Raw genomic sequence first — 12,056 nt, 5'->3', positions numbered from 1 at the left:
AGTCTACCTCGAGCCTCGCCAACACCCAGACGGCAGAGAACTCCCTGGACTCTCCAAGGACTGGTCTCATCTCTACTGCCCTGCCTTCATTCTCTACCCGTTTCCCGGCGCCGTCAACGAGTCTGCTTCCAGTGTTGGTGAGATTAGTGTTCCTCTGGCCATCATTCGCTCTGGAGGGAGACTCTTGGTGAAAGCTGGGTGGTGCGTAATTTTTCTTTTGTTATACTGCGTATGTTTCTTGCAAGTCTAGGATAATTGGAACCATTCGAAGCTGTTTATTCCCATCTCCATCGGGGTAAGTGTAGTTCATCCTGGGGATCGGTTTAGAGGGGACATGCTAGTGATGGGGTTTCGCCCCCGCAACAAATAGACCAAACCAGTAAGTTATTACTTACATTTTGGCGACCTCGCCAGGATATTGAACTACGGACACTTTGGGGTGTTGGATGTGTTAATGCTAAGTTGTGCCAACTCTTACTGTTTAACCAGTTTTTCTATATCGAACTGTTTCAGTGGTGCAGTGTTTTGCCTTCTCGGATGTATTGTGTAATTATGCGTTCGGCCTCGGTGAATTGAGGAGATTAGGTGCAGACCCACGTGTCCTCTAATATACACTTAAGTGCATATCCAGTGCCTTTCAACCACCCCTTAAGTGCAGGTCCAGTGCCTTTCAACCATTCAACCACCCTTTTCTCTTGTAACGAGCAGCCGCAAATCTGGAGATTACGGCTAGTTCACAGTACCTTACTGTGGTTTGGGTAGCAGTATTTTGATGTCTTATTTCGTCGCCTAGACGTAATTGTGGAGTAGTCATTGCTCCTATAGAGGAACTAGTTATGCTCGGTGTTTGCCAGTCAGTGCTTCTGTACATGTGCACCTTGTGTGAGGAGTGTCGTTGTGGGGTTTACTTGTAACTATTTGTGTACGTTTTGCTTGGTTGTGGTGCGAGTGGTTAAGTAACTTCTATCTACCTGAGATTTTTGATACATCTTTGGGTGTGGTTGTGCACTTGATAAATTTTTCTTTTCTACCCCTACCTATGAGAAATTTTATCTGCTTGGGTGTGTACTTGCATATTTCATGTCAAAATTTTTTTGTTGTTGGGTTTGTTAGTTTTGGTTCTATTATGTCTAAGATGTCTAATTTCGCTGAGCTTGCAGTAAAGCTCCGCCTCTCAAGAGAGAACGTGAACGGGAAGACAGGATTAAGGACCGGGAGCGTGAGGAACGAGAACGGGACGAACGAGAGCGGGACGGGAATTTGAACTTGCCGAGTTGAAGCTTGGTTTAGAGTCGGGAGCACGTCCTACCCATGTCCCGATGCTGGCGTGCGAGGACGGAAGCTTCCAGTTTACCAAGGACATCACTGCCTACCTGACCAGATTTGAGCGTATTGCCACGCTCTTAATCGACGAGGAGTCTCTTGCTATTAGACTTGGGAGTCTACTGACAGGTAAAGCTGTTGAACTTTATTCCACCTTTAGCACTGATACCATAAGTGACTAATCTCCTAAAAAGGGCTCTCCTGACAGGTACCGGGTAGACTTCAGGAACTAAGATCAGAGTGGGAAAATTACCGCCAGATGTCGACCCGTCTTCAGCAGCTATTTGACTCCTAGGTGTTGTCATATTTCACCAACGTTTGAATCCCTTCGTGAGTTGATCATATTAGATCAGTTCATTGCTTCCCTTTCTTACGATTCTTAAAGGAGAAGGATACCACCAACCTTAAGTCTGCTGTGGCTAAGGCTGATGTTTGGTCTGCAGTTCACAACGCCTACCCTAAGCAGAACTCCGGCGGAGCCACTGGGAGATCTACCTACCATAACAGCCTTTAAAGAACCACAGGACAAATAAAACGTAGGATTTTGTATGGATGAGCGGTCTCTCCCAGATTATGCAGTTGCTGGCACGATCAACAGCTGCTGGGATACTACCGTCAGACACCGGCTGCAACTGCATGATCGTCTCGGAGAAGGCGGTGCCTCTTGCTGATGAGACGTCTCTCATGAATAGCAAAGCACCATCCTCCTTGCTCCAAACCTCAGTCAGTGATTTGGCTATGCTTCGGTCTTCTCAGCCCACTGCCTCTTCTCTTCCAGCCTCAGAAGAGGAGCTGCCATTAATGCGAGCATATGCTGTAGAAACCCGCAGTAGCAGAATGGAGCGTGTTCATCCTCTAGTTTTGCTAGAATTGCAACCCTTGGACGTGACTCCAGAGGATTTCGCTTGTCTTCAAGAAGAGTGTCCGTCTCTTGGTCACAAGGTTAACACAGGTGAAGAGGAGTGGACAAAAGATGGCTCTAGTTTGTTACCTTCGCTGTTACCTTCGCTGTACCGGACCTTGAAACCTCCAGCAAAAGTTGGTAAGCTCACTCTTGTTCCTTAGAATTGTCAACCAATAAGCCTGTCTGTTGGCCATGAAAACCCTTTAGCAGGTTATTTCTATCACGGAAAGACTTTCTTTAAGGTATCCAGCCACTTCATCTGGGATGGGTGCGGATATTAGACTTCTGTCGACGAATGTCTGCCAAAGAAAGTCTGACTAACACCTCTCCATCCTCTTCCAATTATAACAGAACCTTTTTCCAGAGTGGCGGTTGATTTGGTTGGACCACTGTCTCTCCCATCCTCAGAAGGCCACAGGTACATACTCACTTTAATCAACTACGCCACTGGGTTCCCAGAAGCCGTGCCACTGAAGGAAATGGACACCATCTGTTTGCTGAGGCCTTACTCTCCATCTTCGCTACAGTTGGTATACCACGAGAAATTCTCACTGATCAAGGTACCCAATTTACAGAACTTCATGTTGTTAGGGGTCAAGCCTTTATTTACAACTATTTCATGCTAGCACTAATGGTCACATTGAACGTCTACATGCACCACTTAACCTTCCCTGTGAAAGCTCTGTAAGGATTGCCCTTGAGTGGCAGATACTTGATTCCTGTATTATTTGCCTTCGGAGATACCAGGCAATAGAACCGGTTTCTCCGTCTTCGAACTTATCTATGGAAGGACTGTTCAGGGACCTCTCTCCACCCTTAGAGATCTATGGGAGGACTGCAACTGAAGGACGACGACTGATTTGCTTTCCACTACGTGGTACAGCAGAAGCTAGCAGAGACTGCAGATCGCCGCCAACAATGCAGACCTCAGTGCCTCGAAATATAAGACCTACTTTGACCTAGTGTCAAGATAGACAGTTTCAACCTGAAGTCCTTCCCAGTGATTCCAGGAAACATCTTGGAAAGGTTAGTTCCAGCTTTGCCGAAGTCTTAGACGAAGTGTCAACACCTGAAGATTAAACGCCCGAAGAGGAAGAGTGTGTCCTGGAGAACAACCACTTATTTGTGGAGACGACACCGAGGACGAATGCAACTCTTTGCCAGTGACACCTGATGGCTGCTCAGACGAGGATAGACGATCCAGGATCAAACTGAATTTAACTTGTCAACAAGAAGCTGACATAGAGTATCTCCTGTCAGTTTTCTGTTCCTGGGTGTACTTCCTCTGTTGAACATAATATTGTCCTAACTACCACTGGCTGCATCAGCACAAAGATTTACCCTGTCCCTGTCCATCTAAAGCATTTCTTTGAACAGGACGTTTTTGAAAGGAATCATCCAACGGTCTTCTCAACATTCGCCGTCGTGATGGTTCCTAAGCCAGACAACACTTATCAGATGGCCATAGACTACTGTCAACTCAACATCTAGGCTGAGCCCAGCTGCAACATTGAGGAAGGTACCTGCTTTGGTTCCTAAGCCAGACAACGCTTATCAGAGATGGCCATCGACTACTGTCAACTCAACATCGTCTAGGCTGAGCCCAACTGTAACATTGAGGAAGGTATGTACAAGATTTTTGGTTCAAGATTCTTCACTGAGTTGGGTCTGCAAGGCTTATTGTCAAGTCCCTTTGACAGAGCCATGCTGCTGACAGCCTTCCCAACCCACTTGGGCCTAATGTTGTTCACCAGACTACCTTTTGGCCTGGTCACTGCTTCTGCCACCTATATTGAGCTCTTGCGCATTGTTCTCTTGGGACTCGCAAACGTGTTCTATTTTGATGAGGTTTTTATATACTTCCCAGACTGAGCCCTGCATTTAAAGACCCTTCATGCTGTGCTGGACAGGATCAGGACCCATGGATTCATTTTGGGAGGTGACTGTCTTCAACCCTACCGTGACATAGTGAAAGATACCACCCCTGTCCACTAAGAAACTTCTATGAGGATTTATTGGAATAGTGAGTTTCTAAGTCTTTCAGGCATCCTTCCTCACTGGCCCTCTGACTGATCTGCTAAGAAAGACTGTTCGTGAGCCCCTTCCCTGGATGGACAAGTTGCAGGCCTGTTTCAACCAGCTCAAATTAATCCTCTTCTAAACCCATACTTCGTCTCTCTGATCCTAGCCGTCCTGTTGTACTTAGGACGGACGCTTCCACCGAAGGGATTGGAGAGGTTTTACTTCAATATCATCTTGGCATTCCTCATCCGGTTGTGTATGCTAGCAGAAAACTGCTCCCCAGGGAAACCCGGTATTCAACCATTGAGAGGGAATACCTAGGTATAGTATTCTCCATTCTCAAGGTTTCTTTTTACCTTGGAGAGAATTTATTTTGGAAACGGATCACAAACCCCTCACCTATATGCACACCTTCAAGTGCAAGAATGATCATCTCCAATGGAGTCTAGGGCTGCAACCATACAAATTCAGGGTCGTTCATGTTGCTGGTGTTGACGATCTATGTGCCGACCTCCTCACTTGAGTTTTAGATGTGTTCTTCTATCATATCTTTTCTCCAGAAGGTATCGCATTCCCTAGGAGTGGTGTTCTACAAGACTACCATGGCTAGTCTCTTGGAGGGGAGAGTTATGTAAAGGGCAGAACACCACCTCATTCTGGATCGTTCAGCCACTCCCGAGCGACACTTCACTCGCTTCTCTCTACCACGTATGTCTCGAGAACCTGCTAATTCTGGTCACATCACGTCTTGAGGCCCCAGTGAACACCTGACCAAGTCTACCTCGAGCCTCGCCAACACCCAAACGGCAGAGAACTCCCTGGACTCCCCAAGGACTGGCCTCTCTTCTGCTGCCCTGGCTTCACCCTCTACCTGCTTCCTGGCACTCAACGATTCTGCCTCCAGTGTTCCTCTGGCCCTCTTTCCCTCTGGAGGGTGACTCGTGGTGAGAGCCGGGTGGTGTGCAGTGTCCCTTTTGTTGTTGTTTTATTGTGTATCTGTTTTTGCAAGTCTAGTAAACTTGGAACCATTTGAAGATGTTTATTACTGCCCCCACTGGGTTAAGTGTAGTTCATCCTGGGCCCAGTTTAGAGGAGACAGGCCAGTGATGGCATTTTGCACCTTGCAATATATGGCTGTGAGTAACAATCTTGTATACTGTTATCAGTATTGGTACTTAGTAGCATCATCAGTAAATCTATGTACGTATATACAACACGTCTTGGTTTTACCTTGTTACTTTGTCCAACCTCAATCCTCATTCAATAATTGTTAAGTATTTAATGAGTTTTAATTTTCTAATGAAAACCATTTTTTGCCATTTGAATTGGGAACAAGGGAATTGTTATTAACACATAATTCATGTATATTTCCCTCTACCATGCCATACTGAACTGTCTGAAGGGATCTTTATAATACCTAAGAATTATGGATAGCTGTTAACTCTGTTTTGACTTTTTTTTTTTTGCACATTTATAACTAAAATTATTTCATTAGTCTCGGAACCACTCTTTCCTGATACCTAATCCATAACAAGATACACTGATAAGCTCTGTTTTTATTGCCTCACCTTTTAATCAATTTTTTATGCATAAGGCGACTGCCTGAAGATTGTGGTGAGAAAACAAGTCACTAAAAATGTTACTCAATTTTTTATGCATAAGGCGACTCAATTTTTTATGCATAAGGCGATTCTGGAGTACTAAAAATGTTACACGATTCTGAAAACTTTACAAGATTCTGAAGTACTAACGTTACTCGATCTCTTATGCCTAAGGTAATTCTGGAGTACAAGATAATGAAGACAATGGGTAACTTTGTCATGATAAGCAAGCTAATGACCTTCCAAATGACACGGCGATCCTGTACATCATGCTTCGTCTGGTTCTCCACTCTAAACAAAATCTAAAAATTATTTTGTACACAAATACTGCTTCCCTTTCAGTTCCACATATAACATCCAGTAAGATTTCTACTATTAACATGTAACAGAAGTTACCTTATCAAATGTGATCTCAAAAAATAAAATACATGCCTGTCTTAAGTTGGCCTTTGCATGTGGTGCACTGATTTCTTCATATTGTTTCTGATTTGGGTTTTATGACTATAACCAATAAGTTTCCAACTTATTAATTTTGCCAGTCAAAAATCAAATTGCTTAATCAATTAGTAGTTACTAAGTTCTTGTTGCTCAATTAACATAAGAATTAATTCCATTCAGTGAAAGCTTAACTGAGCAAGATACAAGTCTTCAAATTTGCAGATAAGCCAAGAGCTGATCTGCTACTGCATTGTACTAACCCCATAAATCAATGTTTCAGATAAGCCAAGAGCTGATCTGCTACTGCATTGTACTAACCCCATAAATCAATGTTTCAAAGTTTTCTCTATACCAGTCTTACAATATTTAATGAATAACTTTAGGCAATAATAATACTATATAGTCTATCCCAAAATATAACAAATCAACTAATGAAAATTTCTCCACATATTCAAATAGACATGCAATATTATTGTCAGGATGATTAGACAAATTTATGGATGAGTGATGGGTGGAATAAGGTATGATGCTCATACAGGGACTGCCACGTGTAGGCCTGATGCCTCTTACATCTTCCCTTATTTTCTTATGTACCTTACATGAGGCATGTAGTAAGACCCAATCATCAGCAGTGTGCCTATGCCAAATATCATCACCAGACAGGAATAAAAGCACTGAATTTTTCTAAATACAGATACATACACATTTGTGACAATGACGGATTGCTAAATGTATTAACTTCCCCAGAGCGCTTCCCTGTGAGACATGTACAAGCAAAACTAAGTTTTAGTACATATCATGGACCTTTGCCTTAACACAACCAGCAACCTGTAAGAAAAATTTCTTCAGTTTGACAAGACAAAAGTAATTACTTTATCAGCACTGTCCACTCAGCTCTGTGCTTTACAAAGCTATGTAAACCACTTACCGTCTTACATAAAGAGTGACTGCAAAATATTTGCTGATGATCTAAAGATTTATCTGCCCATTCGTAACTTGCAGCACACCCATACGGTTGTTGACATATTTAACTGCCAACGTGATATCAACTCTATATATAGAATATCTAACTCCTGGGGGCTTTCTTTAAATATAGATAAGTGTGTCACACTGAGATTCAACAGAGGCACTTTTCCAGACCAAGACATAGGCCCATATAACACCTACTTACTCAATAGTACAGATATACAAAAGGTTAATGCCCACAAGGATCTTGGTGTACTGGTTGACACTTCTTTACGCTTCCACATGCACATAAAAACCACAGTTAACAAGGCTACAGGTCTGGCAGCAAATTTACTAAAAGCAACTATTTGTAGATCACAGAATTTCATGCTAAATCTGTTTATTACACATGTAAGACCACTACTAGAATACTGTTCATGCCTATGGAACACATGTTATCTTGGAGACCTAAAGATGCTAGAAAGTGTTCAGAGGTCGTGGACTCGACACATAGACGGAATGACTGGACTGTCCTACAAAGAGCATTTGTTAACTCTTGACCTCTATTCTGTACATGGACGCCTTACTCGTGCTGACGTAATAAAGTACTGGAAGATCTTCCACTCTGAGTGTTCTATCTCTCCCGAGGATTTATTCATCACAACACCACACGTACATACTCGTGGACACCGTTTTAAATTAGCTCACCAGTACAGTTCAGTGGATCTTAGATCTTGATTTTCTCATTCCGGTGTGTCCGTTTATGGAATTCTTTGCCTGACCATGTTGTTGCTCTGAACTCGCTGCCATCCTTCAGATCAGCCCTTCACAGTCATTTAGGCGACATTCTGTACAACTTTGTGGAGTAATATGCATACACACATGTGCTGCTGTTTGCTGCACAATAATATATGCTGCATTTCTGAACAGTTTCAATGGGTACACATTCCAGTCCACTCACAGTTTGTTACAATCATCCAGTAATCTACATCTAAAGACTGGCGTACCCATTTTCCTACTCTTCGTTATATTTTTCTGGTTTGGGAGCTAAGGGTGGCTAACCAGGTGAGTAACCTATATTAGAGATTGATCTATCCTTGAGGCAATACAATATCTAACACATTATAGAAAATATTTGTCATACTACAACAGTGAAGTCATTAGAAGTAGAGGAGTATATGGTTCACAGGATAAACTTTAGATTTTTCATACCTTAATCAAACTGAGATTTCCATAATACTTCTTAACAAGGTCTAACTTCCAATGGCTGGGCCACCAGAGGCACAGCAACCCCTATGCTGTTCTCTGAATGCCAAACGCCGAGTGTCTTTTCACTTCACCCACCACTAGCACAGTATTTCTAGTAGACCAGTGCAGTCTTCACATCAGCAATAACACTGCATTGTCATTCACGAGAGGCATTCTTACATCTGATGTCAAGCAAAACTGAACTTCATTTAATCAAAGTTGTAAAAACTCAGGTTGGTGTTATTTCAGACACCTGCACAGGGCTCACACCGAACAGCTTAATCCAAAAATATCATTAATAACTACTGTTATTATTATAGACGTTGTATTACCACTATAGTATTATAAAAGTGAACTGTCGTCCAATAGATCGTCACACCTACATCCTTTATATAGGTTCTTAATTAACACTCGTGCTTAGAGAGTAATGAGGTGATAGCGGTGCAAAATCAAGAGAGCAGAGCCTCGCATGGGACAAAAACACACGAAAAAATAGGTCAGGTCTGAGCCGCCCTCCAGGAAGCAGGTCCCAAACAGCCTCTTCCCACCACTCAGGAGCACTGTCACGCCGCCACTACGTCACCCTGCTCTCCCTCAAGGCCACAACACCTCACTCTCCATGCCACGTTCGTCCGCCGAAGAACACGCTGTCACATAACAACGAATATAGTCAAAGAAAACAATCCAGTTTGTTTTGATTCCAGCACTATTTTCTCGCTAGGGGACCAGCTGGATGTATCTCAAGAATTCTGGTATATTGGGTCAAGTCAAGGCACTTTCCGCCAAATTCCAGGTCGAACACTATTTTCTACACTAAAAGTCTTTCACAAATGTGCATATTTATATATTTTCATTCACAGCCAAACTTGTTTATATGTTTTGCAAAGACTTTGCGCGTCCGCTAAAAGAGTTTCCTCCCTCACCGCCATCTGTTGGCATGGAAAGACACTCGTCCTGCCGCTGCCGCTGCCGCTGGAGGAGACTCAGGAGGGGGCCGACCCACCCCCTTGCTGTTAACTCCTTCTCACTTTCAACTATGGCTGTTCTCTGTTAACACTCACAGCACCGAATAGATATAATTTGCGTAGACACAGTGGAAAAAATAGATAGGCTAATATCTTGTATATACGCACTGCTTTCCAAACTCTGCACGCATATAAGGACAGATAGTCTACTTGTTCTTGGAATTGTTTCATTGTTCTAACCAAACAATGATTTTCTGAGCAGATGCCTTAACGTCCCCGTGGGGAGAACACCCTCTTCTTTGGGAACCAGTCTCGAGTCTAGACTATGGACTAAGTGACAATAGTATAAAATATGTTGGAGGTAACTGAGAAAAACCATGTTAGCAGTGAAAAGGTTATATAAAGGAACAACAGTGTTCGGTAATGTTCTTAGAAGAAATTTGTAGGTGAAGAGAAGCAATTGGCTTTAACATCCCTGAATGGAAATTGCTTCCTACAACAGGCCGACCGCCGTCACCACATAAAAGAGGCCACAGGCTGTGACGAGAGGAATGGTAAGTTTGATAATAGAATAATCATAAGTGCAAAGAATGATGGTGGAAGAGCTTCATCAAGCAATCTATTCCCCTCACTCTTTACTTATAACAAGAGCATTCGTGGAGCAGCGGTGCACTATGTGTTCGTCTAATGCGAAGAGAAAACTGAGGAAAATATAAAGTTTTCATCCTCCATGAGTGTTCCATCTCATGATGTGCGTAGGGTATAAAAGTAAGAAAGAAAGAAATACATAGAAGGTCGTATACCGATGGCGCCCTCATATAAATAAAATGTCTTTGTCTAGAATTCTTGAGACAGAAGAGAGAACAATGGGCCTTGGAGCCACAATGGGGAAATCACAATGCACCTTTTACGTCAGCCATGCCACGGCCACTCTTCTGAATAATCCGCCGCCCAGCCGGCATCACGGACTCCATAATAATGAAAATCCAGGAATGAAGTGGAGCAAATTATCACAGCCAGAAAACAAAAGTTGTTTCCTGCTGGCCTTAAATAATTTTCCTGTACAAAACTTTACAAACTGATACAAAAAAAAAAAGCAGGTTATGTATGCAGTACAATTGTGTTCAGACCGTGGCTACCCTCTCTTTAGGCGAGACAGACTTGTTATATGTATGCATGTATGTATGTATGTATGTATGAATTATGAATGCATGTTTATTATTACTAGTAGTAGTAGTAGTAGTAGTAGTAGTAGTAGTAGTAGTTATCATTAATAATGATAACTACTATCATTAATAATGATAAATAATTGTTATCATTAATAATGATAACAATAATAATAATAATAATAATAATAATAATAATAATAATAATAATAATAATAATGATAATAATAATAGTGATGATAAGAATAATATAATGATAATAATAATAATAATAATAATAATAATAATAATAATAATAATAATAATAATGATAATAATAATGATAATAATATTATTACTATTATTATTATTATTATTATTATCATTATTATTATTATCATTATCATTATTATTATTATTATTATCATTATTACTGTTCGTCTCATTGATTTCTAGTAGCGTAAAGTGCTGCCTATTCATCGTGGTTGGCAAGTAGGACAGGTGAATTTAAAGACGACAGACGATTTAAAATCAGATGAAATTACATAAAAAAAAAAAAGTTGTCACAGTACTCCTCAAGGTAAACACTGAGGCTGCATGCACACCATGATAACACGGCTCTACGCACGTGGCCCTGGCATCAACACAGTACGGCCACAACAGTATTGGCACCGCACCACCAACCGCCTGTTTTTAAGGGACGCGCCTCTCTGGGGAGCTTGGGGGAGTGGAGGGCTTATCCTCACGACGCCTTCATCATCAACAAACTTTTACTGTGTTCTTAAAAGATATTTTCGTCGCCATATTAATTAATTATTGGAAGACGACAAGGCTTTTCCCTGATCGGCTGGATGATGGAGGAGAAGGGACGGGGAGGAGTGTGAGAGGAGAGCTTTTTTCTTTACCTCCTTTCCCGCCTGCCTCGCGTGCTGCGTCCCACTGATAACCTCCTCTCGCTTATCTCAGTGATACACCTGCCGAGGCGAGAATGAAGAGGATGGGGGACGGCGGCGCCAGCTAAGGATTTGAAATGAAAAGACGCTTCGATGTTGCAGGAGGGAATAAAAAAAAAAAAAAAGAAAAACCGTAAGAATAGCTCAACAGTAAACGCTTTCATAAGAAGGAGAAGAAGAAGAAGAAGAAGAAGAAGATTATTTCCTAGGTAATCAGGTGACGGACAGCGTGTGACATAATAAAAGACGTTTGGCTCCCATGAGTGGCGTTAGTCAGGTGGAAGCTGGGCTGGGGAGTGAGTCCTGTATACTGGTCACGCAGGTGCAAGGGTTGGTTGGTTAAATAAATGAATAATTCCCTTGCGTTTAATATTTGAAGACACTGGTCAATAACGTATTCTATTAACTGGGAAGGATACAAAAATTCTTGCCAGATTGACATTCACGCGTCATTGATATCAGCAACTGGCAAAACTCTCTTCACTTCCACTTCAACATTAACGAGTTTTCTG

At 42.1% G+C, this 12,056-nt stretch overlaps 2 protein-coding genes across 7 annotated transcripts in view; one reads left to right on the top strand and one right to left on the bottom strand.

The window, feature by feature from the left end:
* The window catches only part of LOC123505071, a 5,373-nt gene extending 90 nt beyond the window's left edge, over positions 1-5,283 (top strand). The window contains exons 1-4 of one of the 6 annotated variants that reach the window (XM_045256104.1): positions 1-1,452; positions 2,102-2,365; positions 2,592-2,787; positions 3,048-5,283. The exon at positions 1-1,452 is cut by the window's left edge and continues 89 nt beyond it. In XM_045256104.1, the coding sequence (XP_045112039.1) occupies positions 1,320-1,452; positions 2,102-2,365; positions 2,592-2,662 (468 nt within the window). In that variant the 5' untranslated portion in view covers positions 1-1,319 and the 3' untranslated portion in view covers positions 2,663-2,787; positions 3,048-5,283. The other 5 variants (XR_006675038.1, XR_006675041.1, XR_006675039.1 and 2 more) reach the window with 5 other exon arrangements.
* The window catches only part of LOC123505070 (protein O-mannosyl-transferase Tmtc3-like), a 1,048,098-nt gene extending 1,038,907 nt beyond the window's left edge, over positions 1-9,191 (bottom strand). Inside the window, exon 1 of the mRNA XM_045256101.1 lies at positions 8,446-9,191. The gene's annotated coding sequence lies outside the window, so the exon portion shown is untranslated. The remainder of the gene's footprint in view (positions 1-8,445) is intronic.
* Between the last annotated feature and the right edge of the window lie 2,865 nt (positions 9,192-12,056).

This window comes from Portunus trituberculatus, chromosome 17, assembly GCF_017591435.1.
Source record: "Portunus trituberculatus isolate SZX2019 chromosome 17, ASM1759143v1, whole genome shotgun sequence".
NCBI lineage: Eukaryota > Metazoa > Arthropoda > Malacostraca > Decapoda > Portunidae > Portunus > Portunus trituberculatus.
This window is presented reverse-complemented; position numbering and strand designations above follow the sequence as displayed.